A 20,812-nucleotide genomic window follows, 5' to 3' on the forward strand; every position below is an offset into this window, starting at 1 on the left:
ACTAAGGTAGCTGCTTAAGAGTAAGGGTACACAGGGTTCTGAACTAATGGCAGAAGGGACACACCCATTTTGATGGATGGGGCATAAGCATTTGTCAGGGTCTCTAGTTAACAATGGAATCTACTACAGTTTCTCCATTTCCTTCTGACAACTTCTAAAGAAACTAAACTCCTTAAAAACTAACTTGTTGCTTCATTTTCACATAAAACAGGTAAGACATTTAGACAATGGCTTTTAAGGCCAAAAACAATTGCCATGCCTTCTGTTGAGAACTTCACAGTATTGAAATTCCATTTCTGAATATTTCTAGGTCAAGCCCAAACAGCTGAATTTGTGGTAAAATGTAGATTTTAGAAAAGCATGGTCATCTTTTTAATGTATCAAACTACGAGGAATCCAGAGGAAAGTTAAATTCCCCCTCTGTCTTCAGACTGTCTTTTCTTTCTGCTTTATGCAGCCTGTTTAGACTGCTCACTGCAGGCTCTTTTTGTGCTTTTCTCTGCTACAGTACAGAAATTTAATACCAGTTTTCTCATCTCAGAATTATTTAAGGTATGACATTAAAGTTGACTGAATTCAATTAGCTTATGCAAAAGTACTGAAAGATATTTATGGCAATGTTTTTACCCTTATTTTCCAGGTCTGGCTTACTAATATTGCTGATATGTTCTCTGAAAATAAGTACAAAGGAGCTAGAGAGGTTATGGGTTAAACATTAGTTTGGATTTCCAAGCTGGAAAGGAGAGAGCCAGACTCTTGCTCATGTACATTCCCAACTGCCCTCATGTACTGGAGAGTTCCTAAAAGTGGTGTTATTTATTGGCTTGCTGTCTTTATATCTCGTTTTTGGCCAGTTGTGTTCTCCTCTCCAGGGTGTGCCTTGCAGATAAATGAGTAATGAAGCCTGCAGTGGTAATGCACATCCAGGGTGCTTCCAGTATTTCCCATTTGTATACAGACAGGACACAGACATACTGAAAGATATTAGTGTGCATTCTAACAGAAGGGTGTCAGCTCTGCAAAGTCAATTGATTTTCTGACGTGAAAATAGTGAAATATAATTTTAATTTTTTTTTCCTTTTTTTTTTTCTAGGAGCAGCTTTTAGTGCTGGACTGACAGGAGGAATTAGTACATCTATAGCAGTATTTTGTCACGAGCTTCCCCATGAATTAGGTAACTAAGTGTAGAAACTGTGCTCCATCTATACAAAATCCTTATCTAAAAGTTGTTGTAATACTGTGATAAGCACAGTGAAGTGCAGAAGCTGCAGAGGTGACCAGAACTTCAAAGGGTGAGGGAGAAATATTGCTTCAGAGTAGGTACTGCTACAGGATTATGTTGGTAGTGTCTAGTTACAGCACTTCTCTAAAGCTTTTTGAGCATGTTTTAAAAATATTCTTAGGAGCATACAGGGAGCATACATTTTACATAGCTCTACATTTTCTAGAGTTTCACACTACTCTGTGTGGCATTGTCTTACACAAAGTTAAGTCACGTAAGTAAACACAAGTTTACAAAAGTAAAATTCTATGTGGGGATCTTCAGAAGAGGCTTTGTTCCAACTGTGGCCAAGTTCAGCAGGTGTGGCCATTTAGGGTAAAGCCTGTAGGCACTGTTGCCAGTGCCATTGGTTCTTGTCCCCCTAATTGAAGCATTTCTTTTGGAGGCAGCTAACCATGGTGAAACCTGTTGTTTTCACATTGCATGAAAATTTTCTGCACCCTGAGAGTTTAAAAAGAGCAGCCAGAGAGAGGAGGAATTTTCTGGTTTTCCACTGATGTAAAGTTGTGCTAGACAGACCTATGTCTGTACTCATAGCTTGCTCACTTGAGAGCTGCTGGGTCTGAATGATCAAAAGTGAGGTAAAACAAGCACTTCAAAAACCTTAGAGGTGATGAGGGAAAGCATTTTATATGGGCAGCTCCTGAGCTATAGTAAATCATGGGCATAGGGGGGAAACAGTAGAGCAGGTGTTCATGGTTTGATCTGTGCTGTACAATCATTAGTTAAGTGAAGCTGCTGCAATAGATAAAGGATTGCAATGTATATTACAATGCTTAGAACTTGACAGCACAGCATGATGAAATGAACCTGGTATAAGGGGTGAGTAGTTTATACCTATTTTTTAATATTTTTTTAAAATTTTGATATGTTTTGATTCTAATTTTTGATTTTAGATTAGGCAGATAATTTCAGGCATGGATATAAGAACATTATGTAAGAATATTACATTAATTGTCCTGATTTCTGTATATCATCTTACACTTCTCATGATTACAAGAATTCAGTTTGAATGAAGTAAAACTATTAGAGCTGATTACAAGACTGAAGTCTTGATTTTTACAGAATATCTACTTTAGCACCTAAATTAGCAGAGCTGTCCTGAATTCAGAATAAAACACATTACCCTGGCGTGCCTTTACCCAGAAAACTGATTCAGGGTGGATGTGAAGTCACTCTTTGTGAATGTAACTCTTCCTAGTGCTCAGATTCAAATTCATTGTCATCTTCTGTGGGGACAAATGCCTCATTTTTCTCTTCGTGGATTTGCATAATGAGGTGTGTATAGCTAAGAGGAATTTTCCCAGGTATTGATCCTAACTAAGCCTCTGGTTTTATGTGCCATGGAGAACTCCTGAGTGTGTGCACATGGGTGTGTTCTCTGTGGGAAGAGCAGACCCAGACTCCTGCATTCACCCTTGACAGTTAACCACTGCTGCCTTTGTGCCAATCAGTCAGCAGGATGAGCAGGCCCCTTTCAGTCATGTTATTCAAGGGATGGCTGTGCCTGAGTACAGCTCTCCCAGGGGGATCAGTTCCCGTGGGGCTCATGAGCACTAGCAGCAGCAGCACTCTGTGCTGAGGGGTGTCTGGGCTGCTGGCAGCGGCACTGAGAGCCGTGCTGTCCCCGCAGGTGACTTTGCGGTGCTGCTGAAGGCGGGGATGACGGTGAAGCAGGCCATCGTGTACAACCTGCTGTCGGCCATGATGGCCTACATCGGCATGCTGATCGGCACGGCCGTGGGCCAGTACGCCAACAACATCACCCTCTGGATCTTCGCCGTCACCGCCGGCATGTTCCTCTACGTGGCCCTGGTCGACATGGTACGGCTCCTGAGCTGGGCTGGGCCTTCTGGGTGGGAACGTGGGGCTTTGGGGGTGCTGCACTGCAGTCTGCTGCTCAGGCTCAGTCTGCACTGAGACTTCATCCTCATCTATTCGGTCTGGAAAGTTGACTCTGAACTTTTACTATGAGCAGCTGCTGATGTGGTGAGTAGCTTTTAAAAAATTACCTGGTGGAAAAATGCTGCTGCTTCCAGAACACACACTGTGTTAGGTGCATTATCCTAAGTGTGTGTGCACTATAGATCAGACCCTTCAGTGCTGCTGTGCACATGTTACCTGCCTATATTCAGTCTTGATTTCTCTCCTCTAAGCTGCTTCAGAGCTTCATGTAAATAAGGCAATTGTCTCACTTCTTGTCTTTACCAGCCCAAAGGTGATGAGATGGTTTTGTACTTTTGGGGTACTTGTCATGCTCTCCACTTCATTATGGAGACTTTAATTTGTAAATATATTGTTGTTATAAAGTCAGTCTAACCTATTAATAGGTGAATGAATCCTTTTCGAGGCCTACTAAATTGTTAGATAGAATGTCTGGGGTAGAGTGATCCTTCTTGCAACTTCAGGTGTTCTGTAGTAGCCTATAATGCCTGATATATCACTCTCTTGTCAGCTCTGTGTCTGATAGTTATTTCCTGTCCTTTGAGTGAAGATGTCATGGATAAAGGAAAGGAAGGCAGTACTTTCATTCCTTCATTGCTTTTTCTTTCCCTCGGCCATCATAGTAGTAACCAAACAGTCAAAGTCCCATTAGCGGAAAGCTTCTGCAAGAGACACTTGAAACAGAACCAGTTTTGTCTTGGTGTTTGCATAATCAGCCTTGTTCTCAAAGACCTCTTTACCTGGCACACAATAAGAATAGATTTTGATTCCTCCCTGGCTGTAAGCAGAGGTTCACAGAGGTGTGGTTTTCTATCCATTCCCTACACCACCTCATATTTAAAAGGGATGTGTATGTGAGTATGAGTAAGTGTCTCAAATGACAAATGACGGCTAGGTTAATCAAAGTCATATGTTTATTTGAGCATGACTTGAATTCTTTTAAAATTAAAAGAGCAGAACTTGAAGAATATTGGGCTGAACCCTATCTTGAGGAACTTAATGTTCAATTACATGGATACTCCAGTGAAAGTTCAAGGAAAGGCATTTTTAGTTTGTTTTGTAAATACATTACATAATCGTGTTTTTATTGAACGTAGTTGTTCAGTAGAGTTTAAACTGTATCTTAGTGTATTGGTTTTATATCTGAACCTGGAGTGTTTATCCTTGACAATATAATATTGTAAACTTCTCAATGTATAAATTGAAAAGAGGTGAAATAACTTCCTCAATTGCTCTGTATCTTTTAGCTTCCAGAAATGCTTCATGGAGATGGAGATAATGAAGAGCATGGTTACTGTCCTGTGGGGCAGTTTATTCTTCAGAATCTAGGCCTGCTTCTTGGATTTGCCATCATGCTGGTGATTGCCCTCTATGAAGACAAAATAGTGCTTGACATCCAGTTTTGACCTGATGCTGGTAATCACTGTGGTTCCAATCTGTTGCTGTCTGGCTTTGAGTCTGCACTGTGTGGCTGTGTGCCCACTGCTCAGAGGACACGTGGTGCTTGCACTGCTTACACAAGGACAGGAGATCCCCTTCTGCCTAGGGGCTTCTGCTTTTCTCTGATCCCATCAGATGAGCTTACCCAACACAACTCCTAAACTCCAGTGAGCGACGTTTAGGAAACCCTAAATCTGAGAGATAAGGGCCAAGGTCAGGGTGCTGTATAGGAAGCACTGCTTGCTTAAGAAAGAAAAAGTACAGGAAAATATCTCATTTGGGAAAATACCATTCCATTAGTGCACTTGGACAGAACCCAGATGTTGCAGCTGAAACTCACACCTGTACAAGGAACCCAAGGAAACTTTTAGTGCCACATGAGGCTTGAGTAGCTCACAGCTCTATGTATGTATAGATCTGTGTAGATATAGACAGAGGTGCACACATATATGTGTGTGTGCACCTCTGTGTATATATATGTGTATTAATCCTGTGCTGATTTTTCTGCGTAGTGGTGACTTGAAGTATTCTGTCTTACAGCAGGACATGACTGGAAACCACTGTGCTGGCTTAAATTTTTAAAATAAAGCCCCAAGCCTAAACACTGTTTAAATTCTTACAAGCCGTGTTAAGCTGCACTCCACCATTGCAAAGCTCCTGTGTAAGAAGGCAGGCTGTTGCTGTGTACTCTGCAAAGTGTAACTTCTGTCGAGGGTCAGTTTGATGATGTTTTTCCCCAGCTGAGATTTATTTGATGTTTGTTCCTTTATATTAGTAGGAAAATGCAAAATGCAGTAGAATTAGTGTTAGCTTGGGGAAATCCCTGACCTTGGAGTTATTGAGCTGTTTCTGGTTCTTTCTTGCAGACGCTAAACATGTATTGTGTGCCACTTGCAGCATAAACTACTGAAGAATTGTGGCTGTGAATTTGTGCAAACTCTTTTAACCAGAGAATCCATGTGGGAATTTCTCCATTTTTTAAAATTATTATTTTGGACTATTTTCTCCTCTTCATGTTAAACCAAGGTGCAAGATGCTAGTTGCTGAAGCTGGACACAAGGGTTAAATTATGCTCTGTGGATGTTGTACTGGTAGGGTATTTACGATACTGTAACAGCGCATCAAATCTGTTCCTTCAATGCCTTGATATCAGACATTGTGACACCAGCCATTTCTGGCAGTAAAGAATATGTAAGAAGATTTCTACTTCCAGTATAAAGGAGTTCATTTCTATGATATTTTTTTACAATTTTGGTATTTAAATTAGATTATTAAAAAGCAGATGTGGTAGAACCATGGTATGTGTCATTTAGAAGAATAGACTGAAAATTTGGGCCTTAACTTGCTGGGACCAGCTGTCCTAGATCAGATTGTGCTGACAGGCATTTATTGCCAGACATGAGTTAGTTCTTCTTGTACCCATCTCCTTAAAAAAAAAAATAAATTGTAAGTTTGTGGGGAGTGCAAGTTGATTCTGTAGTACCAGTCCTAAGCATGGTAGTAGCTTTTTTTCCAAACATCCAGTTTGTCTCTCTACTGTGTATGCCAGGTAAAAGCTGTACTTTGACTGTGTGCCGTAAGTTTAAAGTTCCGGTCTGCTTGGTGCCAGTGTAGCTGCTAAAAACACTTAATCCTGACGCCTTTAATGAGAGCCAGTGGGTCTCTGCATTCCATTTCAACTTCCCCTGTTTCCTGTGGCCCTTTCCTTTGGAAGCTTCATTGGTCAGTCTAGCTTTTACTGAGAGCAGCTCATGTGTTTTAAAGGTATCAGTTGGTTGCCAGTATTTCTTCCTAATGCAGTATCAGGAAACAGTATTAAGGGTCCATTTCAAAGAAGGGTGCAGTTTCTTCAGTGAAGAAGCCAAAAGCCCAGAGTTCAGGCATGTGGCCATTTGATGTTCTGAACTCAGGTTTTCTTTTTTCCTCTTTAAACATATTTAGTGTAGAACCCTAATTAGCAAACACACTGTTGTTAGCTTCAGATTGCTGAATTTCTGCAGTGTAAAACTGGATGACATTTTTGCATAGTGCCCATGTTAAGTCAATGAGACAAAACTTCCTGGATACCTTCTGAAGAGCTGAGTTTAAACAATCTCTCTTTCCTTTGTATTAAACTGACTGACTTAAGTTTTTTTCTTTTCTGTTAATTCTGAAATATAAGGGGGTCATTATGCAGCTGATGTTTTGTCAAATGATTTTTTTTTAAGATTTATTTCTCTTAATTCTTTTCAAATGAAGATTTCTGTATTTCCAGTAGTATATTTACTGTTGTGTTAGTTGGAATGTGGTTATAGCTCAATACACTGCCTCTGTAGGAAAATAGTTAACTTCCTTCCAAGACCATCTTCAGACAAGGGAAAAACATGGTCGTTGAAGGTAGGTACTATATTTTTCATGGAATATAGATTGTTTACTTTTATTTTCTAGTATTTATTGCAAGTGTAACAGAGCAGTGTAGCAGCTGTGACTTCTCTATGTTTCCACCAGTATTGAATTCCAGATGATTCTAATGTACACTTCTGAGTCATGTTACAGACAATCTGAATTCCACTACATTTCTACTTGGCTTCAACATTCCATTTGGCTTGAATCCAGAGTCTCATTTAACTTGTATTTGTTGGAGGGCATAAATGTTACTTGTATATTTTACAATGCTGTCACTGTGTGACATCCCATATGAATTCTGATGTAAATCACATTGCACTCAATCCGCTGTGATTATGCTTAGAAAATGTTGTAGTTGCTAGATGCAGTGTGATTTTTTTTATTATTTTTTTCTTTCCTCTCCCCATTAACAACTGAGTCTATGGTTTTAAATGTGATAATGGTCCAATAAGATAACTTGCTGAGCTATTGTTTTTTTTTGTTATAACTAAATCATTTTTAAAAAATTTTATAAAGCTGGAAATTATCAAATGCTGTTTTGTTCATTGTCAACAGTGTTGTGTTCATTTTATGTATGTTCCTTATACATAAGGAGCCTTCAGAAAATAAAAAAAAAATATTCAAGGAGCAGATATTTTTGTTGAGTTTCTTAAGGTTTGATTGCTTTTGTGTTTTAGTATTCCTTTCAGTTCAGCAGACAACATTACAAGCCTCTAAAAGAAATTCTGAAAAGGAAGGTGTCAAAATACTTGGTTTAACAGGGCTGCTTAAACAATTAAAAACCAACATAAATGCTCTGTCCTACATTTATGTCTAGGGAGTCAGGTGGGAGCAATACTAAAAACAAAACAGTGGATTGGGGGATTCCATGGAAAGTTACCATGATTGTCTGGCTGATCCTGTAGTCATTGGACTGCTCAGGGAACAGGTCCATAGCCTCTTCTGGAGAAAGCTGCCCATCCTGGGAAATTCTCACTCCCATCCTTCAAAAACATGGTCTGCCCAGAGCAGAGTTTAGTACCTGCAAACCCTCCTCACTATTCTTGTTTCATTCACTGTGGCACTGCTGCCTCTGAAGCAGCAGAATCCCCTCTGTTACTGCAGTAAAAGTTTTTGGCTTAGAACTAATAAAAACCAGTTGCCTACAGATGTGCTTTTTTTTATTCCTGAACTGTGGTGGCACTACTGTACCACACTGGACTAGAAGTGGCCAAGGGTTGAAAACTGTTAAAAGCTGGAGGAAGTAGATCTGTAAACTGACTATGCAGTCACAAAATGTTTCCTCAGACAGACAGAAAAAATAGACCCTCCCCAAAAAAGGCCTTAAAACATTCTTAAGTGGAAAAGTAATTTCACTGGAATAGAGATACAACACAATAAAGTACAGTGAAAACTCAGGAGGGAATGTGAGCATACTAACATGGATATACACTAGAAAATCAGGGTAAGGTGTGTGTGGCTTTGCATCATACCTGTGTAAGAATGTCATCAAATAGCAGCTGTGTTCCTGACTGACCCTTGGTAACAGCATTTGTGCTCATTCCAAAGATCTCTGGGAAAGGATTCTGTGCAAGTGTCTTTGTATATTCAGTACAGCTTCAGTACTGAGAAAAGGTGGGGAGAAAAAACCTCTAGAGCAAAAAAAAAAATTATGTAGAAGCAGCCAACCATCCCACAAGAGGCCACAAGCTGTACTTCAAAACCACTACAGGCTTTCTTGGAGTGATTAATAAAGTGTGTTAACTAAGATATAAATTATACAAAGATATAATTCCTGAAAAATTCTGGAAGCTGGCAAAAATTCTGTAAAAATGACATACCAAGGGTAAGGGGCTGCTGCCCCTCTCTGAGCCCACTGCCTGCCAAGTGCCTGAAGGTGTTTTGCTGAGACTGACACAACTCCTGTCTGATAAATTAAGCTGATTATGGTGGCCTTTCTGCCTCCAGTAAACATAATGAACTATTTCTCTTATGCCTATTTTAAAATGCTTTTAACTTCACTGGGCTGTGTTTCTCACTTACTGTCCCCTGAGTGCTGACTCACACAGAGTCAATTTAGATGGCAGTAATTGGGTGGTGTTTACATAATGTCCCTTTCTTAGAAGTCACTGAAACAAGGCCTGAGAGAAGATAAGATTAAGCCACCAAGCAAACAGTGACTGAGTAAACACTGAGGCACATCAGTTTCAGTAAAGATGCACCTATTAAAGAAAATAAAAAAAGCTGTTGGTAATTCTGTTGTTCCGACATCTCCTTCAGGAGAGGCAAAATAAACACCACTTGGATCAAGTACATCATTGACATTTGTAATGAATTCCGAGGAAAATAACATCTTCAGAACACTTGTCAATGCCTCTGGCACCGTAACTGCATTCCCCATCACAGTGAGGAGCACTGTGGCAGCTCCTGCAGGAGAACAGGACAGAGATCTGAGCAGCAGCGCCGCACTTCCCTATCACTGGGCAGCCCTATCACTGGCACTGTAATTCACTTGGAAAGCAGCCAGAATTCTCACTGGAAACTTCAAAAGCTGTTAATTACTTCTGCTAGCTCATGCTTGAACCATTTCATCTCCAGCCCTTCAAATACTTTTTAATAATCATCCCTCAAGTCACCCAGCCATTGCTGCTTTTGAAGAGTAATAGCACCAAAAATTTCCATAGTAATACAGTTGAAACTCCCTGGATACAAGTTTATGGAAAACTTTTCTAAAAATATCTCTACTTGTTCGACATCTTTCTAAAGTAAATGTCTGCTATCACAAGGCCATAGCTGGGCTCATAGTTTATTTATTTTTTTAGAAAATCAAACATGCTTGAATTCTTGAGGTTGGGAGAAGCTGGACTCCTCTTAAATGCATAAAAAGAAAAAATTATGAGTGATAAAAGAAAATTACTTGCAGGAAGGGCATGAGTAGGTGATGCACTGAGGATTGGGATAAAGCAAACCAGTCCAAAAAAGTATCAGTAAATGTTTACTACATACAAATCATTATCTTTCAGGGCAAAAAAAATGTTCTCTCCATGCTAGGAACTACATTTGTCATTTGTTCAGAACATTTGGTCATGTAATAGGAGGGCATCCCCCTCACAACCCCCCACCCCCCACTCTCCTTCAGGAAAGAAACACCTCTGTGCAGCTGCTTGAGCCACTTGCCTGCTCATCGCGTTATTGCTGGAATGTGCCTGTTTAAGCACATCAGTAACCAAAATCACTGCAGGCTGACAGTGACAGCAACACCCCAGTTCCTGCCCATCCATAACTTGAGCAGCCTTTGGCCATGCTGGGCTGCTTGGGAAGCTGGACCATGAAGAAGGGCCATGTATTGCTGGGAAATTGCTGAGAGGCTGCTGTGGCAAACAGGAAACGCCCTTTGCCAGAGCCCCTCTGCTGCATCCCAGCTGGTTTCACTCTGCCAGGGGCTGCTCTTGCCCCTGGCGCTGAATAAATCCCAGCCAGCCAGCAGGGGTGGCAGTAGGATATTTTGCACCTTGCAGGAACAGCTCATTTCTTTTCTCCTGTCCTGCACAGCAGAGCTGAGCCACTCAGAGCCCAGCTTCTTCCTGCTCCCACACTGTGTGAGTCAGGGAAAACCTTTTCCTGGCAACCAAAGGCCTTCAGCAGGAGGTCTTTAAATGGTCATGAGCATCATTTCCAGAGTCTCTTGAAATCTCTAAACAATTTTATTTTTATAGCTATTTATTCGTGTAGAATTAATTAATATGCATTAGGTACAATGTATGTATGAGACTATGCACCCATACATTTTTTAACACCACTGTGTTATAAAATATTGTTCATATTATATTTCAGCTTTTTTTTTTATCTTTACCAAATTTTATTTCTGGCCAAAGACATCAGGTACAAATGTTTGATTTGGTTTTCAGTTGAAACCATCTAGCTAAATACAGTCTCATTTAGATAATCTACATTAATTATAGAAAAATAATGCAAATTAATGTAAAATGTGATTGCAAACACACATTCAATTATTGAAACAGTGGATAGGTTTTCCCAGTGTTACCTTTTTCTTAAAAAAAAAAAAAACACCTAGAGAGCCTTTTATTAATGCCACAGCAACAAGTTTCAATTGATTAAGTATGAGAAAAGCAAGAAAATAAAAAATAAATGCACTCCACTATTGGCAGTAGTTGAAACTATTTCCTTGCAGTGGAAGACAACTATTTCATTTCTGAGCCTCTCTTCCCCTAGATCATAGACACACTTTCATCAGGGTTGGCTTTAACTGATTTACAAAGTTGCAACACTACTCACAGGTATTCTGCACTTACTGTAAAAGTCAGGATCTGATAGTGGATATCAGATATTTAATGTACTGTATTGTTTAAAACACAATTTAAATCTTTTCTTTCATGTCATGCCACCTTTTATGTATCTTCCAGTGAAAAGCTCCAACTACCCATCCATTTAATCTGGACCTATGAAATTCTGACAGTTTCAGAACTTTTCTGCAAACAGCATTCTCTTGAAGGATGTAGACAACCTACTATAAAATGCAGGACACCTTTACAGGTAGACTTGAAATGTACCTGTCATTCTTAACAGCACGGAATTATGACAGAATCATAGGCACGAATTGCAAGAAATACATCTTAGGATGTGTTAGTACATGTATAATCCTATTTTCTAGTATTCTAGCAGTACTTTTCTACATAAGAACTGATTTGGGCTGCTGGGAATTTTTTGTTTGTTTGCTTTAAATGCCATAAAAACAATCAAAGCAAAAAAGAAATTTCAATTCTGATGCATAAATATCACTCAGGACTCCAAGGTCCCATATGACTGTGGTGGTTTTGATTAAATAATACATTACACATAATGCATTTTTGAAAAAACAGCATTTTCAGATAATACTGCTTACAAGAAACATTTAAAATATTACAGCTTTGTCCCATTTTTGCATTTTCTATTTGAAATGACACAAAGTAATTAGTTAAATAGATCATGACATCACAAGATGATAAAATATGCCAAAATATTTAACCTATGGTTTCTTTTAAACAACAGACAAATTATTCATTCCTGAAAACAATCCATATGCATGAATTAGTGCCTTACATTAAAGAGAAGTTTGAGATTTAAAAACTTGACCATGTTTTTGGGCAGTTAAACCCAGTTTTGGGTTTGGTTTGGCATTTCAACTTTTAGTTAAATTAAGTTCCTTGCTTCATACAAATACATTCACACGTGCATACACACACAGACATCAACTACAGTAAAAAAGAGATTAAAATACCTGATCATCAGCAAACTTAAGAAAGGCTGCCATGGAGTCAGGAGAAACTAATAATATCAGTGCTTGGAGGGCCCAGGTTATGAATGATAAATTCCTGCACCATTGGTATTATCTGGCAAAAGAAAAAAAAAAAAAAAGAATTAAAGTATCCTATTTTCATGTAACACATGTTACTCTAAAAATCTGAATATAAATTTCAAGGACAGCATTCCTGCATATACAATAGACATCAGTACAGTCCCAGAGGAATCAATGATGTACCATTTGAAACTCTAGGCAAAAACATACAAATGTTCTTTAATCTCATTTCAGTCACCACATCTGGACAGAATAATGGGCTGGATTATTTTCTGCACTTACTCCATTTGTATTTCAGAGAAGATTTAAATTTTCAAGTCTCACAATGCAACATCCTTCAGAGGTGTTAAGATCTTGGCTTGGAAAGCTGCTGCATGCAGCAGTCTTGAAGACACTGATGTTTAAACTTCTACTGAATTTAAATGGACTCTGTACCAAAATAGGAGACAGTTTATAAAATGACAATGCTTTGATACTGTGAGCTCCTCCAGATATACACCTTTAAAATATTACTATCTAGCATCTGGCCATGCTCTATAATATCTTAAAATAGAACTGAATACTTATAATATTTTAAAATAACCACTTTCTCTTTAAAGAAATGCAACACTACTTGCAAAGACAATCCTAAGAATTAATCTCTGAATGTGAAACTGAAGAAAGCCTGAAGGATTCAATAGCAATGTCAATTCAACCCTTTTGCTTGCAATCAGGATAGTATTTTTTAAAACTTTATATGCAAAGTTTCTGTATTTGTAACTAGAGTTTTTAACTTGCAATTTTTGACATTTTAACTGTAAAATCTGCAATTACCATAGGTGCATTCAGTTAAAAAAGCAAAGTTTAAAAGTTCTCTGTTAAAAAATGTTTGTGTCCTGTGTGATCAAGGACACAGACTGTGACACAAGGGGAAGAAATTCCAGCAGCTTCATTTCCCTTGATTGTCCTGCCATGAACTCACCTGTGTCGGGAAGGGACTGAGGCTCTGTCAGGCCTTCCCCTGCTCTCCAGGTGCAATGTGTCACCCATTAGCAAAGGCTTTAAATGGGAGAGCCGGAGGGGGCTCTGCCCTTGGCTGACTGCAGAGATGGAGAGGCTGCTGCAGGAGCTCAGCTCAGCTTCCAAGCTCTTAATTGACTACAAGGAGATGTATGAGTATGAGAACCGTCTGAAAACCTTCACCAAGTGGCCCTTCCAGGAAGGCTGCAAGTGCACTCCAGAGAATGTAAGTCTGAAAATGCTTCTTTTGCCTCTGCCTTAATTTGTATATGCTGTGCCTGAATGTGAAGTCATTGTTAAGTATATTCAGGTTCAAGAGAAGTCCACTACGCCTGAAGATTAAAAGTTAAATACTCAGCTTTCCTCTGTTCCTTGCTCAGAAATACTGTAATTGGGATTGACTGATTTTTTTGTGTTCAGTCCACAGTGTTCCCTTTTTTTTTGTCTGTTTTGTTCCTGTCATTTGAAAATTAATTTCTTGTATTGCATAGTCTTTCTAATTGCAAATTTCTATTTGTGACAAAGCAGCCTACATTAAGTATGGATCCAGCAGGAAGGATAAAGTAGTGGAATGATAAAGTAAAAAGTGGACTGATCACTACTTCAAATTCAGAAATGGAAATTATTTAAATAAAAAATCCACCTCACCTCTACTTTGGCACACACATGACACTGCCAACCTGAGTGTGTCAGATGAGTCATACTGCTAGAGTTAACTGAGAAGGTGTTTGGTTATTGAAACAAACTTAATTTTTAGTGTCCTGACTAGATATGATTCTGAATTGTCAGGAAATATGAGTAGTGTGTGTGGGATAATGCTCTAAACTTCTGAACTGTCCCCTGCAGATGGCAAAGGCTGGCTTCATCCACTGCCCAAGTGCAAGTGAACCAGATACAGCAAAATGTTTCTTTTGCTTGTTAGAACTGGTGGGCTGGGAACCAAATGATGACCCATGGTAAGCACAGATGTAACCATTTAGTAATTTTACAATGAGTTAATGTCTCTGTCGATTTCCACTATGACAGTGCACAAAAGTAGGAGCTTATCTTGCCCCAGTAACTGTGAAATTGTTCAACTAGCTTTTATCTGAGATCCACTAGAATCTATTGCATCTTTTCTGTATGATATAATTTCTGCTGATAGACAGCACAAATACTGAAGACACGTGCCTGTAAAGATCTCTTCCTCTCCTGAAATGAAACTTCTGTGGGTTTAATATCTGTTCTTATTGTGGGTTTATACTGCAGGGAGGAACACACCAAACGTCGCACCTGTGACTTTTTAGCCCTTCCCAAGCACTTTGATGATCTGACAATGGAGGAATACTACATGCTGGAGCTGACACGGCTGAAGACCCTCATTGTAAGTGTTAGCCACATCATCTGAAACGCAAAGCTAGAATATAACAACAACTTCTCTTGCTAACATTTCCAAACATCAGCCTGGAATGATTGTCTAAGGCTAGAACATGACTTATTCTGAAGTAATAATTTATGTGCATTATTGGCTAAGAAATCTGCACCTAAGCACTTCTCAGGGTAATTTATTGGCTTTTGAATGCACACCTGTTTCCTTTAGAAGTGTTTTTCCAACAACTCATCACAGCAGACAAAAAAAAATATAGGGTGCAATAATCAAAGCACAAAACTCAACAATGAGCAGCTCTATCATTCTCAGGAGGGATGAACAACATACGCAAAAAGACCAAATTTGACCAGATTATTGCTTCACATATCCAGTTTAACATATAAATCTGCCTAATTAAACTTTAAACCTCATTTCTAATATTTTACTCCTCCCCATTTCGGGGTTTCATGCCACAGTGCTGACATGTAAAAAAGCACACAACTGAGCAGCTCAGTTGGTCAAGATCAGCTGCTCTGTGAGCCCTAATCCTATGGACAGTAGGAATCAAGTGAACCAAGTTCCCTGATGAGGAACAGTAAAAGGTTCTGCTTATTAGTTGTTGGTGGGTTTGCACAAATGACTTTTGCCTTGCTAATAATTCAATATACTAAATAAATAATTAAATAATTGTATTATAATTAAATTATAATTAAATAATTAAATTCTGTATTAAATATATACCTGGTGACTGCCAAGGTTAAGCATTTAAGGTCACTGTGCAACAGATTAAAGTACAAAAAAATAGCATCATATGGCACAGTGATATCTTAGAAGGAGGACTAAGAGTGGTGTTACCTAACTTGAACTGTGAATGGTTTAGAGCAATGTCTCAAGGTTCAATATGGGTCTTGGCCATTATATGGCTGTATTTCTAAGTATATAAAACATTTGAAGCAGCAGCCTCAGGTGGGGACACTCAGCCCCAAGGATATGTCACGGATAGCTGGGAGGGCTGTGCACTGGGCTGACCAGGGTACGATTGCTGTCGTGAAACACTGACACCCGAATGCAGCCTGAGGAGAGGGGGCTGGAATGTGGCTGAACTAGGGAGCTAAACTGCCCCGCTGAACGGCTCAATCTCTTGCTTTGATTCAAGCGCGAAGTTGGCAACCGCACAATAAACGCTTTTGAAGAAGAAGTCGCGGCGACGAGGCAGAGGCTGGGGAGTTACTTCGGCTCCGGGGCCTCGCTGCCGGCACCGCCGCCTGTCGAGGGTGAGCCTGCAGGCCAGGAGCCGGGAGGCTCAGCCTCCGGCCCAAAGGAGCCCACGACAAGTGAGCTGTGACCTCCGGCTCTACGAGGGTCTCTTTCTTTGGTGCAAACATCCCTGTCTGGGTCTGAGTGCGAATCCAAAGCTGAGCGGGTGTGTGAGGAAGTGTGTGTAGAGAACTGCTCCTGGATCAGGAGTGAGCACAGCCAGGGGTGGGCTGGCTCTCACCGTGTGCTTCCTTGTTATCGCTGCGTGTGGAGATAAGAGTACTTCCACTGCCCTGCCAGCGGGTGAAAAGTGTCTGAGCAAATACTTCTATTCTGGTTTTTAGCAAGCTGACTTATTTCTTTTTGAATAAAGATTTACAACAAGAGTGCTTTCTGTGATCTGTGTTAAAACCTTATACCTAGACTCAAATCACTTCTGCTTCAACACACTTTGCAAGGAACTCAGTGGATCTGTGCGTCTGCAACAATTGCTTAAGCACCTGCACTGGCTGCACTCCTGCTCACCCCTAAGTGTCTCTCTAGGTCAGACCAAACTGACACCAAGACATCCAGCAAAAACTGCAGGTGGACTGTAAGGGTAGGCACAAGGTGTAGGCACAAGTCTCTGGATATTTTGGTGTGCAACTAAAACAACAAAAGCTGAAGTCCTACTAATCTGTTTTTAAAAGCTTTTCATTACAATTTCAAACTTGCTGGAGTTCTTTTAAAAATCTTATTTTTTTCTGTTTTCCTTTATGAGAGACTGTTGTAGAATACAAGTGCATGCATGCTTGCAAATATTTTTGGTTTTAAGATGCAGACAGACCTTTCTCAGTAAGGTGAAAGTTTTGTACACTAGTTTGTCAGGTCTCAGGCAGTGAATGAACAGCAGCTTTTGGAACTCCCCTGACTTGTCTTTCCACTCTGTAAGAAAATCCTCATGCTGGAGATCTTAAAAACATGTATTTAAACGCTCTTCAAAGCATTTGTGAATTCCCTAGTTTGAGAGTAAATTATCCCTTAACTTGATACATCAATCCATGAAGTGACTATTTCCCAAAGAACTAAAGTCCTCAGCTTGCTGTATCTTTGTTTGGTAAATGGCCAAAGAAAGCCTAGTTTTCATTACTTGCCCATTTCCTGCAATCTGCTCAAGTGAAGAAGCTGGAACATTTTAGTTCCTTTAATGTCTCTCATTATACCTTTTTTATGAGCATTTCCTACCAAAAATCCATTCTTTCTCTCTCTGCATACTTTATGCTGTTTCTTTAATTAAGAAGTATTTCTAAGTCTTGATATTTACAATGAAAAAAATGCACAATTAATTTTTTTTAAAGAGTCTAAGAAGTCCTGGGTCACTTGACTGAACATTGGTGATAGGTTTTCATCATTTAAATTAGCAGTAAGAAAAGTGAACTGGCAAAAGTGTTACCTGGACATCAAAGTGGTTATGGTCAGATATGAAGGGTAAGATAGAAGAATTTTTTTGTCTGAATACCTTGAATATCTCAGACAAACTAAGGTAAACTCCATTCAGGTGGTTTGAAATGTAGTGTAAGAATTTGCAGAAACTATTTCAAATTCTTTTTTCTAGGTAGAAACAAAGATGTGGAAAATCTCTGTGGCTTTTTCCCAATTACCTAGATCACCAAGCCCTTGGCAGACAGCTACTCTAAGGATCATTCTGTATTTCAGGCATGGTGATCATTCTGAGACCTAATTGTAATCTACTGTCATTAAAATTAGGTAATGGTAATTACCTAATTGTAATCTATTATCATTAAAAAGTGTAAAGCTTTTGACAGATCAAGAATGAGAGCAAGCTATGTTGTTTGATCTGTGTTTCAATCTATTTCTGTTTTCTTCTATTCAGTTAACAAGAAATGGATAATTTTAAATATTATTACTGTAATAACTACTGAGTTATTATTAGCATTAAGTCCTTTCAAAGTTATGGCTCCTCATCAGTTAAATGGATGTACATACAATTTATGCACAAAATACTGACACAAAGATGACTGTGGGACAAAATGTAAATTTTTTTCAAGTCACAAAAGTAACATGGTTTAAATGAGGAAAGAATGGTTAAAAGAATCTCAGCATAGAGCCTGTTGTAAAAAGAGCCTGACTAGTGAAGGCAGCAAAGAGGGCTCTGTGAATTATTCATTCACAGAGTTTGCTGTGGGGCTGCCCACCTCTGCTCTGCTGCTCTTGTGCCTTTCCTCAGTTGCTGCTGGGCTCTGCTGGAGTGCTGCATCACCAAAAAGGGCTCACACCAGCCATTCCCTGGGGATGCTGGTGGAATCCACTCTGGCAGCTGGCATTCAGGCTCTGTATCGTTGTATTTCTGCTGAAGGAAAGGTTCAGAATCAAAATGAGCTAATTTTATTTATTGCATACTCTAATTTAGACACACAGGGATACAGGGGAGTTCTTGAGATGTCAGATAGTAAAAGAGTTAGATTTATAGAGTACAGACTGCCTTGGTGGTAAAGGTTACCTCAAAGGTACATTCAAATATGATCCCACAATATCAAGCTCTGGCTAAAATGATTACTAGCAATATCTTAAACAGTTCTGCTAAAAAGATAAAAAAGCCCAATGTAGCTTTTGCATGTGAGGTGACTCCTGTATTAAGTCTTGTAAATATTTTTATTAAAAAGGTGAGCAACTAGCATCAGGAGATCCAAGCTGGGAAAGGTGATAAAAGTAATTAATTAAATAAATTCCTGACAGGATGAAAGAATGTCAGAATTGCAAGGTGAAGTATTAGACATGAGAAATGCCAACACTTGTGGTACCAGTCACCCAGCAGTGTAAAAAAAAATGTTGGCAGGGGAGGAGGAATAAACAAATGCCAGGAATTCTTCCCAAGTTTTAGCCAAGGAATTGCTTTAAAATTGAAACAGAGTTGTACATTTATTTTCAAAATTGTCACCTTAACTGATTTTCCAGCAAGATAATGTGTAGAAATACTATTATTCTGACATGAAAAAAAAGAAATGGCAATTCTCATAAAACAATTAAATAAATTTAACTAAGTATTATATTGTGCTAAGAAGTAACTTAGTATAGTTTTAAGTACAACTTGGAGTGAGGGTTTCAGTAGTACTCACTTGATTCAAAACAAGGAGAGAAAAAACATATCTACTTCCCTTAACTACAAGAACATTGGATATTCACTACTTTCATTTTTTAGCTAATTGTGCCCCCTCCAGGTCCTTCTGTAATTTACACTTTCTTTAGTCATCAACCTTCCAGCACTGCCAAACTGAATGCACTTTTCCAGTGTTGTAATAAACTGAGGGCCTCTGATTATATGCAAACTATTGGCTTTTTCCATGTTCTTTATTCGTTTGTTTGATAGCTCCCTAAGGAGCCATCAGCAGAGGCCATGTTCTTGCATTACCAAAGGGAAAAATACAAACTTTCAAAATTGAAATATCAGCTCTTCAAATGTTTACCTCAAAGTGCTTTTTAAGGCAATTTATTCCCTTCTGTCATTACAGCAGAAGCAGATGAAATCATAGCAGGCACATACTCAGTGCAATTTAAGAGGAGAGGGATGAACACTAAAGTTCTTTGTTTACAAAAAACAATTTTCCTCTTTGAGAGACTGTATTTAGAATAAGAGTTCTTACTTGCTAGAAAGTTTAATCACATTTAGTTTTATATTTAATTAAAAATAATAATATCCCTCTGAAATTTTGAACAGCTTTAATACAGTTGCATGCATAAGTGACTGCTTTCAAGTAAAAACAAAGGGAATTTTCCACTAATGAAAATGGATATTGTGGAGGAAAGCCTAAATTTAGGAGAGGAAGTTTTGGTGGAGAAATGGCAGCAACCTTCTCTGTTATGGATCAGAGACTGTACTTGGGAATGGCCCATCACCAGCTGAAGGAGGATGCCTTCCTTCTCCCTTTCAGAAAGGTTCAAGAAAACATCTGAAAGGGAATCTGTGCAGCCTACCCACAAGAGAAGAAAGCTTTCACAGGTAAAATGCTTTCAGAGATTCAGAAAACACATTTACAACCCACTAGCACAGCATGATATCAATAAAGTGTGAACTTCGTAAAGAGTGATTTGATAAACACAGATAAGGGAAAATTGAGTAGCACCATAGTTCTGGAGAAGCAATAGGGATTGGAAACCTGAGTGTCTGTCAGATGAGGCAGCAGCATCAGCAGGGATAGAAAGAGACTCTCACAGCACATCACAGTGCTCAGCAGTGGGTCAGAAATGTGCTGGAAGAACTGCTGAGCTCCCAAATTTCCACGTGGCTCAGTCACTTGTCAGTGCCCAAAGAGAGACCCAAGGGAGATGGAGCCAGGTTACATTTTCAACATAAGCTGCTACCAGCAATTGCAGACTGAACTGAACACAGGAAAGCTGCATGTTAAGCACAGTCTAGAAATAGGAATTTAGCATTTGGGTAAAACTCAGCTAAAACCTGCATTATTTCTTTCCCTACTTCAAAGTTTCAGTCACATATTTTTTTCAGCATATCCCGCTTCAGACTTAGTATTTGAATAATTAAAGAATGGTTCTCTAATATCAGCCCAACACACACAGCTTTCATCAGCTATAAAATCCTTCTTCATTGACAGGAATGCATAAGCAGTCACTGGGTATGTTTGCAAATTATCCTTGGATTGCTCACTAATTCTGCTTTTGAAAAAATTTGTTGTTACAAAAAGCCTGAGTTGCATTTTATACAGTTCCTGTAGTCCTAATATCCAGCCATAAACTCACAACTACAGGCATAATATGTACCATCAATTTGAGGTAGATTCTATCTCATCTTTCAAAATTAAAAGCT

At 39.1% G+C, this 20,812-nt stretch overlaps 3 protein-coding genes across 10 annotated transcripts in view; 2 read left to right on the forward strand and 1 right to left on the reverse strand.

Annotated features, from left to right (window-relative positions):
- Positions 1 to 6,145, forward strand: part of SLC39A10 (solute carrier family 39 member 10) — a 30,904-nt gene extending 24,759 nt beyond the window's left edge. For 5 of the 6 annotated variants that reach the window (XM_026795762.2, XM_014269788.3, XM_026795763.2 and 2 more), the window contains 3 exons: positions 1,094 to 1,174; positions 2,916 to 3,106; positions 4,474 to 6,145. In XM_026795762.2, coding sequence (XP_026651563.2) covers positions 1,094 to 1,174; positions 2,916 to 3,106; positions 4,474 to 4,632 — 431 coding nt within the window. In that variant the 3' untranslated portion in view covers positions 4,633 to 6,145. The remainder of the gene's footprint in view (positions 1 to 1,093; positions 1,175 to 2,915; positions 3,107 to 4,473) is intronic. The other variant, XM_026795760.2, reaches the window with a different exon arrangement.
- STK17B (serine/threonine kinase 17b) overlaps positions 1 to 20,812 on the reverse strand; it is a 64,458-nt gene that overhangs the window by 11,192 nt on the left and 32,454 nt on the right. For all 3 annotated transcript variants that reach the window (XM_074548207.1, XM_005490916.4, XM_014269796.3), the window contains exon 11: positions 12,309 to 12,420. The gene's annotated coding sequence lies outside the window, so the exon portion shown is untranslated. The remainder of the gene's footprint in view (positions 1 to 12,308; positions 12,421 to 20,812) is intronic.
- Positions 12,411 to 16,779, forward strand: LOC102070072 (baculoviral IAP repeat-containing protein 5.1). Its single transcript, XM_005490917.4, has 4 exons — positions 12,411 to 13,611; positions 14,232 to 14,341; positions 14,634 to 14,748; positions 15,890 to 16,779. Exons 1-4 carry the CDS (start codon positions 13,474 to 13,476, stop codon positions 16,076 to 16,078), a joined length of 552 nt encoding a protein of 183 aa, XP_005490974.2. The 5' UTR covers positions 12,411 to 13,473; the 3' UTR covers positions 16,079 to 16,779.

This window comes from Zonotrichia albicollis, chromosome 10 (assembly GCF_047830755.1).
Source record: "Zonotrichia albicollis isolate bZonAlb1 chromosome 10, bZonAlb1.hap1, whole genome shotgun sequence".
NCBI lineage: Eukaryota > Metazoa > Chordata > Aves > Passeriformes > Passerellidae > Zonotrichia > Zonotrichia albicollis.

Excerpts from the sequence above, each read along its gene's own strand:
- LOC102070072 (XM_005490917.4), top strand. The coding sequence starts at position 13,474 with ATGGAGAGGCTGCTGCAGGAGCTCAGCTCAGCTTCCAAGCTCTTAATT. Across the intron at positions 13,612-14,231 it reads GCAAGTGCACTCCAGAGAAT|ATGGCAAAGGCTGGCTTCAT; the intron begins GTAAGTCTGAAA and ends TGTCCCCTGCAG. Across the intron at positions 14,749-15,889 it reads CACGGCTGAAGACCCTCATT|CGCGAAGTTGGCAACCGCAC; the intron begins GTAAGTGTTAGC and ends CTTTGATTCAAG.